At 46.0% G+C, this 20,659-nt stretch overlaps 1 protein-coding gene across 1 annotated transcript; it reads left to right on the top strand.

The window, feature by feature from the left end:
* Positions 1 to 3,988: 3,988 nt before the first annotated feature.
* DMRT3 (doublesex and mab-3 related transcription factor 3) lies at positions 3,989 to 18,885 on the top strand. The gene is made up of 2 exons (XM_003782918.2): positions 3,989 to 4,466; positions 17,201 to 18,885. Exons 1-2 carry the CDS (start codon positions 4,016 to 4,018, stop codon positions 18,163 to 18,165), a joined length of 1,416 nt encoding a protein of 471 aa, XP_003782966.1. The 5' UTR covers positions 3,989 to 4,015; the 3' UTR covers positions 18,166 to 18,885.
* Positions 18,886 to 20,659: the final 1,774 nt, after the last annotated feature.

Raw genomic sequence — 20,659 nt, 5'->3', positions numbered from 1 at the left:
GCGGTCACAGGCCGTTCTGCTACTCTGTTTGCTCCAAAAGGCCTCGACCCCGAGGGATCTGGAGTAGGGCCCCGTGCGATGCATCTCCTAGCCTTCCAAAATAGTGTGGGAAAATCATTAAGAACTGAAGTTCACCGTTGTCCTGGGTTCGACGGCGTTCAGTTGCCCTGCCCCAACCCCGCCCCCAAGCGGCTTCTGCCCTCCATCACCACTTCGGGGACCCTGTGGGGTATACCCGAGTCTGTCTGCAGCCAATTGGGGAACAAAGATTAATTGCCACCTCAAGGAGAAACTGGTTACTGATGGCCCCACAGCCATACCACACGTCCCCCGATCCATCTTCTACTTGAGGTTGGCCTACGAGCGAGGCGGAGAAGCAACTGACAAGTGAGTGCTGAGGAGTTCAGGCACAGGGAGAGGGGACGTGTTTTCCTCCCGGTATAGGAGTATCTGCACGCCCTGTTTCCTAGCGTTTGCCCGCACCAAAGTCACTGCGGTCGCCAATTAAAACAGCAGAATAGGAACACTGTCCTTCCTTACCATGAGAATTCAACAAAGCAGAAAATATCCTAATGTGTTATAACCCAGGACAATACGAAATTGTCCTTCCTTTTAATTGTTAGTTGGGACCAGGTGTTAGTTGGGACCAGGAGCAGCTACTCGACTGAGTTGGAGTCAGAACATCCTCACTTTCTCAGCAAGGGCACCCACATTAGAGATACTCCCTGCGATTGCATATGTGCCTAGAAAGAACCATATGCGCACGCACATTATTTGTCACCCTTTCACTATTATCTGCCACAATTCTACTCAGTTGTGGTTTGAAAACACATCCTACCCAGAGGAGAGTGCCAGTGGATCCAGTCTAGTGTGGCTACATTTCCTTGTAATCCTCCCCCCTTCCTTTCCAATTTCTTTGCTGATTTTTCCCATAAGTGTATAAACTGCTGGGACTTAGTATAAGCAGGCCGCTCCTCCTAAATGTGATTTGGACCATATGCTTTCTACATTCATTTCTGCTCGGGCTTTTCTTCTCCGCACTAACTGCTAACACGTTATAGTCACCTTGAAATTTCCTCTGCTATTTTCCAATTAAAAGCTTAATAGCCCTGGAAACGGAGTTCATGTGGTGAAGTTTACCATAGCCCCTTGTTCTGAAAGGCTTTCTGCTGGGATCCCATTATGTGCTTGAATAAACCCTTTCTGCAAACAGAAATGGGACTCGGGGTTGTCAGGTGTTGGGTTACAATAGACTTTGAGGCAGGGGACATTTTACTAACATAAATACAAACCTGTCCCTATAGGGAGATGTTGTCAAATACTGGGATATGGAAAACATTCCCATCAAATATGAGAAAAGGATTACGGCGCTATATCAAATGAGTATTTAGATCTCAGCCCCCAATGTGCACCCGAGTGAAACGGGGCCCCGGGACCAAATAATGCTAGACTGTTTGAGTGGCAACGAGATAGGGTGGCTAGGTGACCTAGGGAGGAAAGGGGGTCGCCTTGGTAGTGAGAATGCCCCCTTCAAACTCGATGCAGAGCTGTGCTCCTTTCTTTTTAAAAATTTCCTTACTGTCAAATTCCTGTACTCCTCCGTTTTGCTGGCCTTTTGGAGAAACCATAAGAAATTTGGCTTGAAAAATGTCCTTCGTTCAGTGTTCCAAGAGACCTGGTGATTTCACCCCCAAAATTCCCAGATATGTGGCCCTCTGTATCACTCATCACCTGAAGTGACTCCCTGCCAGCTCCCCACTTCCTAGCTGCGGCCCAGTGGACTATAAATGACCTGCCTCTCCCTCTCATCCTGAGAGCTTACGAAATTCCTTCCAGTTGTAGTGTTTAGGGATGTTTTCCTAAAGACTGGAAGGAGAGGAGGGATTAAAGTGGTGAGGGAAGGGGCAAGGCCTAGGGGTACCTACCCCACGTTGCTCTGGGGGAAGGCCTCCCACCCAGGGCTAGTACTCGGGTGCAAGGGCTTCCTGCCCACGGCCAACCAGGTTAGCCTCCCACGATCCTCAACTCCCAGACGTGTATGAAACGGACCTGTTACCGGCTTTAAGGGACACGCACACAACCGAGATTTCTTTTTAACCTTCCTTCCTACTGTGAATCAAGGGTTGGCTGCTTGAACGCCTGGTGGAGCTTTACTTGAATTCACAACAAACACAGACGGGTATTTTCGGGTTGCTTCCTTACTTAAGAACAGTGCAAAGAAAGCTCGCCTCCCCAGAGGACAAGAGCCTCAGTGCCCTCGAAGTGTCGGGCTCGAATATGCTCTCATTTAACACTCGATTAGCCCTCATCACCAGGAGATGAGCTTAGTGTATGCTCTCAGAATACCGACCGACGGCCCAGGGACTGCCATTCCCCTGCCTCACGGTGCTATTGTGCGGCCCTGCATCCACTTGTCTTTGTGTTTGCTGAGGGCGGGGGTGGGGAGGGAATTGGCGGCAGAGAGGTTGACCGTCCCAGAGCTAGGTGCTCCGAGCTATGGCATTCCAAACCCTCTACTCTGCGGAGATTGCAAAGACGCAAATAACAATGGGGTGGAGAACCTATGGCCCCCAAGCCCCATGCGGCCCTCCAGATCCCCAAGGACGGCCCCTTGACTGAGTCCAAACTTCACATTAGAAATCCTTTTATTAAAGGAATTTGTTCTGTAAAATCTGGATTCAGTCGAAAGACCCTACTCAAGGATCCGGAAGGCCACTCAGGTTCCCCACCCCTCTGTCGCGTCTGTGGATGACGTCTGTGGGTTAAGGGAGGGGGTAATCGTCCCATTCCTTATCCATAACTAAGTAAAAGTCCACGAGGATCTAAACTGGGTGACCCGAGGTGTCTGTTTGCCTCCAGTAGCTGCTGGGAGAGAGTGTTGATGATATCCGTAATTGGGGCGCTAATGTGGCTTCTGAGTCGGATCTGAAAGTTTAGATCCAGCGTCCACCAAATCCTCTATGGGAGCAATTCCCTGGCCTTTCAGGACAGAGACCTTTTTTATTAAAGCATGGGAAGGAAGGTAGAAAAAGAAAATTAGCGTGTTGTCATCTTTGGGTCAGCAGATTTTCAAAAACATTCATTTTCTTCTGCACCAAAAGAGAAAAAATACGTTGTAGGAGAAAATTTTTAAAAAGAGCCAAAATTTTCTCGAACCAGCACCACGCCTCCCCCAACTCCACCGGAGTCCCGGCTGCACCCGCTCCGGTAGACTCGGGTTCTCGCGGGGGGCGAGTTTCTCCGGCCAAGCGTCGGGATTAAAGGCGGCCTTGGGCTTGGTACTGCCAGATCAGGCCTAGAGGGAGGGGAAGAGAGCGGAGGGGAGAGGCCACCTCACTAGCTAACAGCCACCCCCCCCGTGATCCTCCCCTTCCCCGCCCCAAGTGCTCCGCTGCTCTCCGGAGCGCCGCAGTCTCAGGCGGCAGAGAAGGCTTGGAGGAGGGGGCCGTGAGCGCCCCCGCGAGAGTGGCCTGGCTGCAGGTTGCAAGGAAGGTGAAGCGCAGGGACCCGAGGGGCGCAAGAAAGGAGGAAGACGCGGGTGGGGAGTACAGGAGACTGGGACCCCAGGGGTGGGGGTGGCGGTGGGAGGGAGGAGGGGTTAGGGGAGGGCGGCGGAGGAGGTGCTGGGTCCGGCCGGCGCATGAGGGAGCTGCAGACAAGCTGGCTCAGACCTTAATCAGAGCTCTCGCTCGGTCCTTGCAGCCACCGCAGCGCCTCGGCGAGGGAGGACGGACTGACCCGGCTGCGCACACCAAAACAGCCGCCGGCGGAGACGAAGCGGGCGTGGGGACTGGCTGGGCACGAGTCAGGAGGCCGGGGCTGTGGGCGCCCCGGGAGCTGGAGAGACGGCTGCTGCAACTCCAGCCTGCTCGGAACACACGCGGTCACCGAGGCTACGGGACCCAGGGCCGCGCCGCCCGGAGGCCACCCCTGAGCGGGCCTCGCAGCCCAGCCGTCCAGCGCCCTCTGGCCTCCTCCCGCCGCCAGCCCGCCAACCCGTCTGGGAGCCGGGTACATGAACGGCTACGGCTCCCCCTACCTGTACATGGGCGGCCCGGTGTCGCAGCCGCCGCGGGCGCCCCTGCAGCGCACGCCCAAATGCGCGCGCTGCCGCAACCACGGCGTGCTGTCCTGGCTCAAGGGCCACAAGCGCTACTGCCGCTTCAAGGACTGCACCTGCGAGAAGTGCATCCTCATCATCGAGCGGCAGCGGGTTATGGCGGCGCAGGTGGCGCTGCGCCGGCAGCAGGCCAACGAGAGCCTGGAGAGCCTCATCCCCGACTCCCTGCGCGCTCTTCCCGGGCCCCCGCCACCCGGGGACACCGCCGCCACCCCGCAGCCTCCGCCGGCCTCGCAGCCCTCTCAGCCGCCGCCGCGCCCTGCTGCGGAGTTGGCCGCGGCCGCGGCGCTACGCTGGGCCAGCGAGCCGCAACCCGGGGCGCTGCCGGCGCAGCTCGCCAAGCCAGGTAAGAGCGTCTGCCGTGTGGGAGTTGGGCCAGGGGGTGACAACTTTGGAGTGTCTGGTGAGGCTCTGCGTGGGAGGCCCGAAAGCAACTTTGCAGGAAGTTGGCCTCGCCTTTTCTTCTTAAACTGCCGCCAGGCCGATTCTTACTGTCCGGTGAGAGGTGAGAAGCCGGCGTGAGCGGCCTGAGTCTGGGCCCAGCGCTGGGGGAACTCGGGCAGCCGCCGGAAAGGCGTCTGCGGCGGGCCAGATGGCGGGAGTGTGTGTCGCTATTGCCGGGTGCCTTTTCCAGGTTAAAGGGAAACTGCCAAATTTAGAGGGCAAAGGGAGCCAGGCGGGTCCAAATGAAAACTCAGGCACACACAGTCAGTTTCCTGGCGGCAGGCTTCAGAGAGCCTGGCTTATGGGGTGTGTGGAATGGTTAGGCGCAGAGAAGGTGCCGAGGCCCAACGCTTGGCGGACTCCGTCCCCGCCCGGCCCAGGGAAATCGAAGCAAGGACAAACTGTCTCCAACTTGAGAGAACCGTAGCCCTTTTACCTTTCCTCTGTGGCCTCCAGATTCTTCCAATTTGGTGAAAGAAGTTCCATTTAGGAACAACAGTAAAAAATCCCAAAAGTCTCCTAAGCTGATTTCTGGACCGAGAAATCTGGTGCGTGTGCCCCAAATCATTGCAGAATGCTTAGGTCCTTTAAACTATTCCTCAGGCTGCCCGAAGCTGTCTTTGTGGTGTAAAGAAGTAAAAACAAAATTTGACCTACAGTGAGGAAGGCTACTTCTGGCAGATCCTTTCCCAAGTCACGGGAGGCTTGGCCCCCAGGCTGCTTAGTCTACAGTTAAGAGCAAAGGCTTTCTAAGAGGTGCTTCTCCCCTCAGGGCTTTTCTCTTCTCTGCTGTGTTTTAAGAAGGGCAGGTCTGCTCTGAGTACTGAAGGTGGACAGATCCCCCCAATCCGCTTTTCTTGCAAGCCTCATAAATTTGGCCTGCTCAGATTGAATTTCTTAAGTTTTCTTTTCTCCTGGGGAATCTCTAGCCTACCGTTCTGTGCGGCCAAGAGCTCCTTTGATGGCTGGAATTCAGTGAACATGTGTTTGGTGTTTCTCTTTTATTGGAGCAAATGTACAATAGAAGAAAAAGCCCATCTCCTCGGGGAAGGGGATAAGTGGAGTTAGCTGTGGGAAGGTCCAGAATGCTCCTGTAGGTAGAACAGTGCTAGATGTGGTGTCTACAACCACCCCCCTGCTCCCCGCCCCCAGGCAGTATCCATGGCTTCTGGAGAGAGGCTTTCAGGAGCAAGGGGCTCCGGTGTGGAGCTGGGTACACAGTGCAGATGTATTGGTTTTGTAGGGAATTGAGAGGTAACCTGGTAGGTCCAGTTCTGCTGCCCTGTCTTCAGTTGCACTTTTCAGGCCTCAAGCTTTGAGAACAACCTAGGTGAAGAGTGGAATCAGGTATTTTTAAGACAGGTGCAAATTGGCTGTGCATGGATTTTTTGTGGCACTTTAATCCAAGGTACGTACAAGCATTTCCTTTAAGAATGCCCCCCATTTGTCTCATCTCTTTATGGATTTGCCGTAGAGTTACGGGAGGGAGAGGAGGGATTTTGTTTTTCTCCCTTAGGTTAGAACAGGTAACTAGAAGAGTCTGGTCTCAGCTCTACAAGTGGATCCTAGCTAATATCTTTTCTTTTCCATTTCCAGTGTCCCTAGTTGTATTTCTTGCAGGACCAGGGCAAGGGTCTGAGTTGATGTCAGAGGTAGCATTTTGCAGTGGCCCCCTGCCCAGCAGCACTCCTGAAACAGGGCATTGGCTTCTGTAGTTGTTGTTCAGGAGGGGATTCCTTTCATATGTTCTTCAAACTATTCTTTGGGATACCCAAAGCTCCTGGTTTCTAAAGAGTCACAAAACCCAGAACAACCTGGTAAGAGGAATAAGGACAGGAAGGAAGGCGGAGTAGCAGCAACAGCAGGAGACATAGTTTTGGAGACTAAAAAGGATTTCAATTGGACCAACCAGACCTGGTGCTTTTCTCTTTTACTCCCATCAAGTATCTAGAGATCACCTGAGCCTTCTAAATCGAAAACAAGTAGTTGCAAAGAAGAATAGGATTTATCATAATGAAAGGTGAACGTGATGACTTCGGAGGACTGAGCCATCAGAGTCATTTTCCAAGCCTGTCACCTCACATACCTTGTACATTTATTTTCACAACTTCTGTTTTCTACTTTCAATTGATTTAACTTATAATTCCATTCTTTTGAGAAAAATTGATGGAGATGTGGGAGGAGGGCAGGACTAGAACAGATAATTGTTTTCCATTAGGAAGAGGAGTATACAAGTGGATCTGTTCTGTGCAGTGTTTGGAGGGAGAAATTCCGTTTGTGGTTTAAGTTGGAGAAAATTGTTGAATGAGACTGCCTGTTGCTTTATGCATTGTACCTTTTTTGATGTTGTTCTGATAATATATTCGTATGTAATATACAGTGGGTACTTAGAAAGATATCAGATACTCCTGGCTGTGTGGCTCACCGCATGTAGAGAGTTAGTGAAGCTCTATCAGAATAGTGGTCCATATATACAGTGAGTGCACAGCCCATCAGGAATCTGACAAATCCCGTAGTAGATCTGTTTCTGTGTGAACTTTGATTTTAAAATGTGGTCGGTCTTTTGGCAGAGCAAAGGGCCTCTTTAGTACATAAATGGGCAGAGATTTTATTTTCTTATATAAGAAAGCACATGGAATCTTTTTCTTTTCCAGTAATCTTTGAGAAAAGCACATGCTTTAAGGAAGAGTACGTTTGCTGGACACTACCGGAGAAAGGCCACTCAATTCAGGGAGTGACATACTAGCGCCAAAACTCAAGTTTTTTTTTTAACAGGAAGAGGTCTTCCTAAAATTCTACTTCAGATTCTTTAAAGGAATAGGGGTGTTTTTATTTAATGATATAGTATGTTGAATGTTGTTTTCTGCATAATGGTGGTTTTAAGGAGAACTTTCATATTCTACTGGTTATTCCTTCTAGCTGTGGATTAAAATACTCTTTTTCTTTTTGAACATAGATTTCTCCTGTTCCTTGATTATCATATGTGATTGACTTGGAATTATTACATTTTGATTGAAATCTAAACATTCTAATTTAAGCTTATATATGTGCATACACACACACACACACACACACGAATGAAATTATTCTCCTCCTAAATTTCTTCTACATTTTTCTCATACTTCTCTCCATGAAAATATGATAGGAAGCATGAACATCTTTCAGCTGTGTGTATCTGAATCAGCAGTCTCAACCAGCCAAGCCAGCCTTTCAGGACAGGGGCTCAGAAGCTGAGGGAAGTTAAGGGTCAAGTGCAAGGTGAAAAGCTGAAGTTACATTCTTGTGTTGTGGCTCCCTTCCCCACCCCCAGCTTTTCCTCAGGGAGTCTCCTGGGTCACTTGAGGCTGTGGTGCCTGGAGAGGAAAGATCTGTGGCAATAGATACCTCCTAGGTTTACATCTGCCATTGGAAAAAAATATGTACACAAATTTTTAAAAATGCTCTTAAAGGAAAAATAAAAAAAAATGGTTAGGAATAAAAGAACGAGATCAAATAGAAAAATAGGGTCTTCTTTCTTATTTATTTCTTCTAAAAGAGAATGAACGAGATGCCTATAGGGAGATGAGTTAGGCGATTTTGGGAAACTGTTTTACTTTACCTCTTCTGGCACTGCTGAGTGTCTTTATACTTCCTCTGGGCATTTTAGCTCCAGACCTGCCTGGTCTGCTGCTGCTTATTTTTCAATTTTAATCCTCACCTCCCCGATAGAGAAGCATCTGCGAGTATAATGGGCATTAGCGAACACTCATCTAGGCCAGGGTGGGAAACTGTGTAACTGTAGAGTTGGAGCAAATGAAAAAGTGGAAAAGACCTAAAAGCTACTCAGGAAGTATACCTATTAATTTTAAAATGGAGTCTGGTTTTAAGAGGGCTTGATTTGAGGCAGGGAGCCTGAGTTGTACTTTAAAAACCAGAAATCAATCAAATAAAACGGAAAAACCATACTGGCACTTCTGGGCTCTTCCAAACCTTCCCCTGCAGTCGGCTCTTAGGGGTAGACGTCCGCCCGGGATGAATTTTCTGGGCTCTTGGCCCTGCGGATTTGTGCAGGGTTGCCTGCCGGAGTAGGGCGAGCAACCACTGGCAGCTGGACGGGGACCCTGGCTGTGGTGAGGGGGGTACTTTCCTTTCTCTGGGCCAGGGTATTGGAAGGTTGTTCCAGAGTTTGGGCGGTGGGGGCTGCAGCTTGTCGCCTGTCTGGCGGCTCCGGTTCCTTCCTCCCTAGCTCTTGGCAATTCTGGAACCTCTGGGCTATGTACCCGCTTTCCCACGTCCTACCACTTGGGCCCCTCTCTGATTGTCCCGTGCTTCCCTACCATCTCCTTGCAAAGGAGGAGCCTTAAGGCTGGTTGCCAAATTTAGCAACAAACATGCAAACAAACAAAAAACAGGATGCCAAATACTGCGTGGGACACGCTCATACTAAAAATTAGTCATTATTCATCCGAAGTTCAGATTTAAGTAGACATCCTCTTATTTTATCTGGCGACCCTTGGCCTCGGGTTTGCCCTCCCAGTTCCAGTCGCCCCGCTGGACACTCCTTGGCATGGGGGTCGCTTGTGCTGCGCTCTCCCAGCTTCTTACTCTCTGCAGAGCAGACCTGCCCAGGACCAACGTCAGGGAGGCGTTGGTGTCCATCTTGTGGATCTGAGAACAGAGGTGGCAGGAAAAAATGAGAGTGTGACCCATGTCTAGGAACCAGAGTTCCACTGCCACCCGGAAAAGACTCCTCCTCCCCCAAACACACTCCCTGGTGTTATAAATCTGGCGAATAGCTGTGCTCTCGACTTACACAACCAACTTTTCTTTTCCCTGATGGATGAACTCCTGGGTTTAAAAGATTACAGTAATCACAGGAGGACAGTGTAAATCGAATCTGATAGCAATAACTTTCAGAGAAGGTCAGGCTGAAGTGAAATGTTACCAAGCAACAGGCATTTTGTTTGCAAAATACAATCAAAGAGCATTGATGAGAAATTCTTTGCTGCAGCCAGTCAGCACTTTCTGCTAACAGCTTTACAGAGGGAAAGGGAGTAAATCTTCATAAATCAAAGTCCCTGGAGGACTTGGAGCCCCTTTCTGGAAATGTTGCACTTCTTCCTGACAGGGAGGAGGACAGAGTGAAAATCTATTTGCCTGCCTGCCTGCTCTTTGCTTTTCGTCCCTTCTGCCTCCCATCTTGCTTGCTTCCTCTCTTTGCTTTCCTCTTTTAACCTGTTGCAGCCCTTTAGCCATTAGTTGCTCTGGTCTTTGGACCCGCTTGTCTAGGCCTCTGTGGCTCTGATGGCACAGGCATGGGGACACATGGCAGAGGTGGAGGGCTCAGTGGTAGGATCACTGCTCCGTCACCTTAGAATTATGTTAGGTTTTTCTCGAAGTCCCACATTGCCTTGAGGAGTCATTTCCTTTCTTGGGCAATGCATACTACTGTTCTTAGAAAGGAAACTAAAATAACTAGGTGGATTTGGGGGGTTTCTTTTACAGTTTGTTATATAAACAGCTACGAAAAAGCACAGTCAAGATCCAAGTAACAACAACATATTATATTATGAAAAACCCTAACACTCAGTATGTCAGTTCTGTACAGAATCTCTAATCTCTTGATTCCAGTAACTAGGCAGACGTAGATTTTACAAAGTTGGGATCAGAGTTCCACTGATTATTACTTTGTTTAGTCCAGTATGTATATTTGCAGTACCCATAGTCTTAACATGTGAATGTTTACAACAATATTCTCTCCTGTGAAGTCACCAGAGTCTGCCCAGCTGTTGTCTTTTGAGTCACTTGCTATGTTCCACTGTAAAATACCACCACTGTGCAGATAACTTGAAATTTTGCAAAAGGTTAGTTAGTAAACCGTAAGCCTCTCAATGTCCAAGAGGCAGTGCTTTTATCATCTCTACATAATCTTACCTAGCACAGACTCGGGGGCATAGTAAGGGATTTAAGGGTATTTGTTAAATGGACATTATTGTTAAATACCAAATAAACACATAGATTTATGGGTAATTTCACCTCTGCTTTTTGAAAAGTGCTCCCTTCTGAGTGAAGAAAGAGATCAAAACTAAATTTTTGCAAAACATGCAAAGTTTACATTTGCAGGCTATACTTCCTTTTTTTTTTTTTTTTTTTTAAGCTCAAGGCAACCTCAAACTCCTAGACTGAAGCAATCTTCTTGTCTCTCAAGTAGCTGGAACTACAGGCATGAGCCACCACACCAGCTAAGTTTCCGATTTTTAGTAGAGCCTGGGGTCTTATTCTTGCTCAGGCTGGTCTCCAACTCCTGAACTCCCGGCCTCAGCCTCCCAGAGTGCTAGGATTACAGGTGAAATTGGATCATACTTCCTAATCTCGGCCCTTGCTATACCAATGTCTCCCCAAAATATTGATCTCAGTCCGACAGAGATTCATTCCCTGATATACTTCAGATTTTCATGATTCATCACTCTGTGAGATAAAGAGAACAGAAGTGTACAAAGCTTATCTCCTGTTAGAAATCTGAGAAATGGTCTCTTTAGAAGTCCCATTCTACCCGGGCTACTTCCCTGCCATTGCTGATTTGTGTGTGTTAGAAACTACCTATCAGGGCTCTGTTACTTACAGATGTGTTCCTCAAAGCTCAAGTGAATGAATAAGGACATAACAATCTGTTTCAAAATGCACAATGTGAATGAAAAATTATCCAGAGACTTGAGCTAGGAAATATTCCTCTCTATGCCAATATTTTTGTGTTTTCATTCTGTGTATAAGACATTTCTTGTTCAGATAAATATATTTAGATAGAAAAGATAAAAACTACAACATCTAAGTCAGAAAGATTTTCTGTTTTTATGTGTCTGGAGCAGAATGCTTCACATATTGTGGTGGCCTATCTCAAAATATTTGAAATGAATACGTAGAATTTTTTTATTGAACTCTATTTTCATATGAAAAAATCCTCTAAAGGAAGTTATATTTTGCAAAATAATTTTATATTGGAAGTCACTTTCATAAGCATTCATTCTCTCCTTTGTTAAAAGTTTTATAGCAAAAAAAAAGGTCTTAGAGCCATCTTATGGCATATATATTTTGAAGTTGGTAGTACTATTATTCACAGAAAAAAACTTTTTCTTAGTTGAATATCTACTTCTTTTAAAAACCTTTACTATTTATATCAGGGATGGCTGTGAGCGTTTCTACTTTATGAAATGTGAAATTGAAGAGTCAATGTTTAGGAAGATTTTAGAAGTATTTATATGTTTAGCAATAGAAATAGCAGATTCTATCACTTTCAATAACTGGTTTGCAATTATCAGATAAAATTGACTCCCCCCCCCTTTCTGACTTCATAGTTTTTATTTTTTGCACCTACATAATAGAGGTAAAATTATTATCAGTGGAAATATACTCTTACAGTTTATGTTCTAGGAATTAGGGTCTCAGTTTCAAGAAGAGAGAGGGCAAAGTATTTCAGAGGAGTATTTCCCGTTTCATTTCTTTAGTTGGCAGTTTCGCGTTTCCATATCTAGAAAGGCCTTTGTGTTTTAAACCAACTTGAAGATTTGTAAAGTTCATTTAGGAAAAAATCTGGAGACGTAAAGAAACACCTGTTATTAAATTACACTTTATCACTGGGCTCAAAACTCACCCTCTGTAATTACTTGTGAAAGTCCGTATTTATGATAGAGTAGTTTACAATACATTTAGTTAATCGGTACAAAAATACAACCAATTCTAGACACCAGAGTGCCACAGAATTACAGGCACTGCATAATCTGCCTTTCAGAAATGACTGTTAGGTGAGGAGTTATTCTTAGTGCAAGGTCCAGTTTGGAACCCCAGTAGCAGCGGATATTGATGGGGATTCTTTCTGCTCAGCCGACATCCCTTAGCAGGATTTTATGTGCGGCTCAGGTACGTGAACCCCACGGGTGTGTCCCACTTGTTGGATTTTTTCAGCATCTTCTGTCTTCCCTTTGAACACAGAATAAACAGTGCTGAACTCAGTACACCCCGAATTTGTAGATTTGATTCCTGTGACATACTGGTAGCTTTTCTCACTTTTTGGGCTGTAGCCTGGACACCCAGGTAGAGAGCTGATCAGCCCAGAAAATCTGTAGAGAGAGTATAGATGATTCAGCACAGTCTATCACCACTTCTTGACAAGTAAGCAGAAGCGTGGTATGTACTGGCATGTCCCAGTAGCAGGTGCAAGGGGGAACAACAAAACTAGAAAGTGGCCTTTGCAGTCTAGGGGTTCACAGTTGCTGAAGAAGCGGGCACCCATTTAAGATTCTACTGTTGTCTGTTCTACAGAACTGAGGAAACTCGGCACAGAAGTGGAATTTGATATTGTCAGACTTATAACCCTGCTTTCCAGTGTTCAGTTGATGGGAACAGTGTATCTGTTGCCACCTTGAAAAACTCCATTTTTATAATGGTAGATTCGTTAGGTTAGTCCCTAATTCCTCTGTAACTTGGAGGCTGCAGTGTGCTGTCAAAGAGTGAATTTGGTTGACAAACTTGAAAACATGTTTCTGGTATGTTTTTTAGTGTTGAAACTCATCCAAGGTGAGGAAAATTTACTTTTTAAAACAAAGCTAGCTGGGTTGTGGTGGTTCATGCCTGTAATTTGGGTGACTTGAGAGGCTGAGGCAGTGACCTGAGTCGCTGAGGCGACTTGAGAGGCTGAGGCAGGAGGCTGAGGCATTCTACCTGCAACTACCTCAAATCCTTGAGTCCAGGATTTTTTTTTTTTTTTTTTGAGACGGCGTCTCACTATGTCACCCTGGGTAGAGTGCTGTAGCATCATAGCTCACAGCAACCTCAAATTCCTGGGCTCAAGCAATTCTCTTGCCTCAGACTCCCAAGAAGCTGGGACTATAGGCACGCACCACAACGCCCGGCTGTTGTTTGGTTGTAGTCATCATTGTTGTTGGCAGGCCACGGGCTGGGTTTGAACCTGGCAGCTATGGCGTATGTGGCTGGCGCCCTAATGCCGGAGCTACAGGTGCCATGCCTGATTACAGGAGTTTGAGACCAGTTTGGGCAACATAGCAAGACTCTTTCTCTAAGAAAAACATACCAAGCTATTTTTAAGTTCACACATTTTAAAATAGTAGACTTTTTAGTTTTCTACTGTGCTTAGACTATATCTTTAGCTCCCAAGGCCCAGTTGTTTCTTGCTTTAAAAAAGTCTCACCATCCTCTACATTGCTGTGATAGTGTCATTTTTTTCCTTTTTTTTATTGTGGTAAAATACAGATAACATAAATTTTTACCATTTTAACCATTTTCAGATGTGTGGTTCAGCAGCATTAAGTGAATTCACAGTCTGTGCGGTTATCATCACCATCCATCTTTAGAATGTTTTGATCATTCTACCTGAAACTCCAGAACCACCGTTCTATTTTCTGTCTCTGTAAGTTTGCCCATTCTCGGTATCTCATGTGTGTGGAATCAGGACATGTTTGTCCTTTTGTGTCTGCCTTCACTTAGCATAATGTCCTCAGGGTTCATCCATGTTGTAGCACGGGTCAGAATTTCATCCCTTTTTGAGGCTGAATGATATCCCACTAGATGCATGTGCCACATTTTACGTATCCATTCATAGCTTGAGAGACGTTTGGGTTGCTTCTACCTTCGGCTCTGGGACAGTGCTGTGATGAACGTCGGTGTATGATGTGCCTCATGTCTGATGCTTAGCAGACCCTGCTTGGCCCTGTTTGCTTCCCCCTACACCATGTTTCCTCTTTCCGCAACTGGATAATAAGGTCCGCAAGGGAGGGGTGAGTGTTACACTTCCTAGTACTTTGCACCCTTTATTCTGTTCCTATCAGGATCTTGCATATTTCAGGGATTTAGGGACTTGATGCTGATCATAATAGATAATATATTAAAGAAGTTAAAGAAATAAGGAAACTGCTTAGTGGTGTTATCTATATTTTCTTATGTCTGTATTTACGTAGGGAGGATATTGGACTTGTTTTCCTAAGCTCCAGTTGTGTGCTCTTTTTAGTGCTGAGTTAACCTAACCATCACTGGCCACTCATGCTTGAATATTTAATAATAGAGTAATAGCCAAGAGGTATGATGTATGAGGTCAAAAGTTAAGAAAATTTAAATAGGTCTAGCTAATTAGAATGGAAATCTATAGGTTTTTTTTTTTTTTGAGACAGAGTTTCACTTTAGTAGAGTGCTGTGGCATCATAACTCACAGCAACCTCAAACTCTTGGGCTCAAGTGATCCTCTTGCCTCAGCCTCCCGAGAAGCTGGGACTACAGGCACCTGCCACAATGCCTGGCTATTTTTAAAGATAAGGTCTCGGGCGGCGCCTGTGGCTCAGTGAGTAGGGTGCCAGCCCCATATACCAAGGGTGGTGAGTTCAAACCTGGCCCTGGCCAAACTGCAACAAAAAATAGCCTGGCGTTGTGGTGGACACCTGTAGTCCCAGCTACTCGGGAGGCTGAAGCAGGAGAATCACCTAAGCCCAGGAGTTGGAGGTTGCTGTGAGAGCTATGACTCCACAGCACTCTACCAAGGGCAATAAAGTGAGATTCTGTCTCTAAAAAAAAAAAACCAAAAAAACCCTTCCCCCCCATTAAAAAAAAAAAAAGATGAGGTCTTGCTCTGGCTCAGGCTGGTCTCAAACCTGTGAGCTTAGGCAATCCACCTGCCTTGGCCTCCCAGAGTGCTAGGCATGAGCCATGGCACTTGGCCTGAACTCAATAGGTTTTTTGTTGTTGTTTTTCTTGGTTGGATCAAGAACATGGAGTTCAAATATTGTATTAATGTGGGAGGGTAAAAGCTGGCTCTCCTGTCCTAGGAAGTTGTAGGAGAGAACATGTTAAATTTCTCTTACAAAAATAAGTCTTTTGTGCGTTTCAGAGCCATTATGGGGAACCTAAATGGCTTCATAAGTGTGGGGTGAATATGAACCCCACATTGGAAACCTTATATTTTACATTGAAAAAACAAGCAGTTTAAGTAAGAATTCATATCAGATTTATGGTTGAAAGTTGTACTAATGTAACTTGAGAACATTTTAAAATGTATTAATGCTTGGCACATATTTATGGCTTTGTGAAAAACCAAAGTTTTGTCGATTGTACTTGAGATACATCCCATATTAGAAGAATGTTCCATAAATGGGCCTTTGTTTAAGGCTTTTAAAATAAACAACAACAAATAGGAGGGGATGGTTTCTGGAAGCTGCTTTCATGAAATTTCCCTGGCTGCCTATCTGCACATAATCAGGTGTACCCAGGGACTGGGCGACAATGAGGTTATTCAGGCAGGCTGGTAGAAAGCCAGGCAAACCGATAACAACTGGGTTATTAAAAATTTTCATCTTTACATCAGTTACGCTGGTTTTGAGTAGGCACAGCCAGTATGTGTTTTTAAAAGGATTACAATTTATTTGTATAGAACTTGCTAATAAAAATTATGTTCCTTTATTGTGAAGGTCTGTTAGAATGTCCAACTGCAAAACAAACCACCCTGACCTACTCTTCTCTGCCTGCTTAGCCCGGCAATACTGCCAGCCCCCTTTGGGGGTAGTATCTGAGATCAAAGTGCCACATTTGTAACTAGTTTACTTCATAGCAAATCTGTTTTATTTGGGAAGCAGTCGGTCTGCTCTCCCTCCTTTTAATATAATTCAGTAAGGTATCTTCAAGTCCTTTCCTAACAAAGCAGTTCACACACTTCTTGCCACTCTGGTCCTGGAGTTGTGGGTGCGTTGTTCCACTGACTTCCATGCAGTTTCACAGACCCTTTCCAGCCAGTTCCTTTTTCCTCTCCAGCAACCTGTCCCACATCCGGCATTCATAGCTGGTTTTGTTTGCCCTCTAGTGCAAGTTGGAGGCAACCGATTTTGCCAGTCCCTCTTTCTGCGAACTATTTCGGTGTACAGAGATGTCTTTCATTCACATCAGCGATTGTATTAGCTAGTTATTGCACATAGTAATCTGATGACAATACTGATTGGGTTTATGAGACATTTAACATAAAATCAGCCAATGGGAAAATGGATTTGGAATATTAAAATTCCCCGTGGGTATCTGGTGCCCTGGCTGGTCCCTCCATCACAGTGGGGTGCCTGGTCTGCAGAGGAGGAGCTGGAAGATAAGCCTGAGCTCATTTACTGCGTTTTCCTGGGCTTTTCCATGTGTCTCCTCCAGCCCCACGGAGCCTCCCTGTTTAGATTGTGACTACTGTGAAAGCCATGTCTCCCGTGGTCATAGGTTCTTGTAGCCATTCTGTGTTTAAGACAGGCTTGCTTGCTTTTTCTTTTTTTTTTTTGGTAACAAAATTCAAATGTTTACTTTTCAAAACTTAACAAAACCAATGAAAATAACCTATATTTAAACCACTGTCAGTATTTTTACATCATTTTTTAAGGCAGGCTTTCTTGTTCCACACAGCATTCTCAGAAACTACTCTTCTTTCCAGATCTTTATTTACAGGTTTTGTGTTTTTATTGTCACTTGCCAGTGACATAGTTTGTATTTTGTTTTTAAGGTGTGCAGTATATTATAACCCACTGGGATGCGTTTTCTCTTCCAAAAAGCTTGTGTACAGCTCTCTTCTGAGCACATCTGTTCCTCTTCACGCACACAAGGAAAGGATTAACCCAGCTGTTCTCTGTTTTTCAGATCTGAGTGAAGAACGGCTTGGGGACAGCAGCTCAGGAGACAATACAGAGGCCTTCAGCGACAAAGACGCTGACCCAAGGAGCTCCCCAGATATAGTTAAGAGTAAGAGCTGCTTCACCCCCGAGAGCCCCGAGATAGTGTCTGTGGATGAAGGGGGCTATGCTGTCCAGAAAAATGGAGGCAACCCTGAGAGCCACCCCGACAGCCCCAAATATCACGCTGAGCAGAATCACCTCCTGATTGAGGGCCCATCTGGGACTGTTTCTCTGCCCTTCAGCTTGAAAGCCAACAGACCACCACTCGAAGTGTTAAAAAAAATATTCCCCAACCAGAAGCCGACCGTGCTGGAGCTCATCCTCAAGGGCTGCGGGGGGGACCTGGTGAGTGCCGTGGAAGTCCTTCTGTCCAGCCGATCTTCAGTCCCGGGAGCAGAGCGGACTGCAGCAGAGCCTGAGAGTCTCGTGCTGCCCTCCAACGGGCACATCTTCGAACACACTCTGAGCTCTTACCCCATCTCCTCTTCCAAGTGGTCTGTGGGGTCGGCCTTTCGGGTCCCAGACACCTTGAGGTTTTCTGCTGACTCGAGTAATGTCGTCCCCAACCCCCTGGCCATGCCTCTGCAGCACCCTTTTCCGCAGCCGCCCCGGTACCCACTGATGCTGAGGAATACTTTGGCGAGAAACCAGTCCAGTCCCTTTTTGCCCAATGATGTCACCCTGTGGAACACCATGACGCTGCAGCAGCAGTATCAGCTGAGGTCCCAGTATGTCAGTCCTTTCCCCAGTAACTCTGCCAGCGTCTTCAGGAGCTCTCCTGTCCTCCCTGCCCGTGCCACAGAAGACCCACGGATCTCCATACCCGACGACGGGTGTCCGATTGTGTCAAAGCAGTCCATTTATACCGAGGACGACTTTGACGAGAGATCTGACTCCTCAGACTCCAGAATACTCAACACCTCATCTTAAAGCGCTGCCCGATGGGTGGTGGCCAGGTGACAATTTCTATGCATTTGGACCCTGGGGTACCTGAGGAGAGGCCACATGTCATGTATACCCTTTCCTTCTGTTTGACAAAGTGGCTGTGCTTGATTCTATACATTAGCAATAAAAACATAACTTATTTAATTTCTTGCACTTCACTGGAAAATGCCAAATAGCTCTGTCCTGTGGCTTTAGTGCTGAATGTTTATTGTAAAAGAGTCTCATGCTAAGAATAGTCTTGGGAAGGCTAGGTCCATGGAAGATTTATTTGGGGGTGTAAAGCTGAAGGTCAGCCTTGCACCTAAACTCAATCTGGAATGTTAAATAAAATAGTATACTTGAATACAGTTTTGTCAAAGAGGATTCCTCAGGATCTGGGAACCTAAAGGAAGTGGTTCAGTTGCAAATGGACTGTACACAGGGACATTATATTCCTATGCTAAAACTCCTCATTGCATTTTAAAGAGAGATGCACTTAAGACTAAACTGCTCATATGCTTATTTAAGCTTGGACAGTTTTCAGAGACAACTCCATTAAGAATTATATTCTTTTCACATGGCTGAATCGAAACATGTGTAATGTCAATGTAAAACCAATCAGAGCTGTGAACTGCATGAAATGTATTGTGAAATGAACACAAGATTAAGCTTTGTCAGGTTAATGTAGCATGCTAAGGACTCTAGAAAAAATAAACTAAGAGATGATCTTGATTTATGTCATTTCTACTTGTGGAAAGGGGATGTCTAAAAATAGAAACTTGATGTAAAAGCTCCTTAACTAATACATGAGCCAGGAGTCAAAGTAAGTGAGACATTCCTTGAGAAATACGATTGGTGGGGCAATGCCTGTGACTCAAAAGGGTAGGGCGCCAGCCCCATATGCCAGAGGTGGCAGGTTCAAGCCCAGCCCCAGCCAAAAAAAAAAAAAAAAAAGAGAGAAATAGGATTGGTAAGGTTTAGGACAGAATTTGTTTCAGAGTCGAGTTCATTCATTCCCTCCATCCATTCAGTTCTTCAACAGATACTTAAACTGTGTGCCTACTGTGTGTAAGATAATGTGCTTTCTGTGTTATTGTCCAGTTTTCCTAGCCATGAGTCTCAGATAGGCAAGGATTATAATGGAGAATCACATTAAAAACAGAGAAAATAAAAAGCTACCAACAATGAACAGTGAAGTGTGGGAAGCAAGGAAGGTGCTCAGACATAAATGAGAACTATCATCGTTCCTGTTAAGTCCAGCAGCTCTGCCTTCAGGATACAGACCTGCATTCCCTCATTCTCCCTTGGAGAAGATACAATTCGGGTTTCACACAAAACATTGGAAAACGAGGCTTTGTTCCTTCATTTTAAAAGCATTCTTGGGTGTGCCACATATGGCAAACCTCCTGCTCCCCTGTTATTTCAGAGAGAGTTTTCAAACGTCACCTTTGGTGGGCCCACACCAACCTCTCTGCCTCCCTGTTTCCAGCCTTCAAAGTGCTGCAAAGGTAAGATGACTGTTTAGGGCAGACAATAAACGTACGAATGTGGAAGGGAAAGTGAATGAGCAAATAAATAAATGTCGTCCCACATGACAAGGATGCAGGAAGAGTCCCCACGCAGGAATAAGTCTGGAAGGGCTCATTAGTCCCGAGAGGGAAAAGGACAAGTCCTCTCAGCCCAAGAGACTCCCCATCCTTGGAAGGGTTCTCAAGGGAAAGGGGATATTTGAAACAAAAGAACCTTCTCTCGTTTTTTTTTCCATTGGGCATTTTTGAAATGAGAAATCTCTGAGGGGGGAAATTCCTTACATTAGTTGGACTAATATGTATTTAATTGACATAGTTACATACCAGAGTATTTAAAAGTAAATACGAAATGTTTGTTATTAAGGTTATATTTAATCATTGTTTATATAAGGAAGAAAGTGAAAGAGGGAGGGGGAGCTAATTTGCCCTCATTCTAAAAACACATGTCCAGGACATTTTATGTGATGTGTTAATGTCTGGACCTGCCTAGGACAAATGTATTTTTTTTTTTTTTAGACAATCTTCAAGCTGTCGCCCTGGGCAGAGTGCAGTGGCATCACAGCTCACAGCAACTTCAAAATCTCAGGCTTCAACAATTTTCTTGCCTCAGCCTCCCCAAGTAGCTGGGACCACAGGCGCCTGCCACAACACCTGGCTATTTTTTGATTGTAGTTGTCGTCGTTTGGCAGGCCTGGGCTGGATTTGAACCTGCCACCTCCAGTGTATGTGGCGGCGTCCTAGCTGCTTGAGCTACAGGTGCCCAGCCGGGACAAATGTATTTCAAAAGGCATCTTTGTTACAAAAGTTTACCCCATTTATTTAACAAGCAGTAATGATAATGTGCCCCATAAGCCAAAATGCTATGATGTCTGTCCTCAGGTGTTACTTCTTCAGGTTGAACCACCCAAATTGATCAAAACTTCACTGATGACGGTGCCTCACTGCTTGGTTTTGCTCACATCTCATTGTTA

Source organism: Otolemur garnettii, unplaced genomic scaffold, assembly GCF_000181295.1.
Source record: "Otolemur garnettii isolate 467f Iridium unplaced genomic scaffold, OtoGar3 scaffold00006, whole genome shotgun sequence".
Classification (NCBI taxonomy): Eukaryota; Metazoa; Chordata; class Mammalia; order Primates; family Galagidae; genus Otolemur; species Otolemur garnettii.
This window is presented reverse-complemented; position numbering and strand designations above follow the sequence as displayed.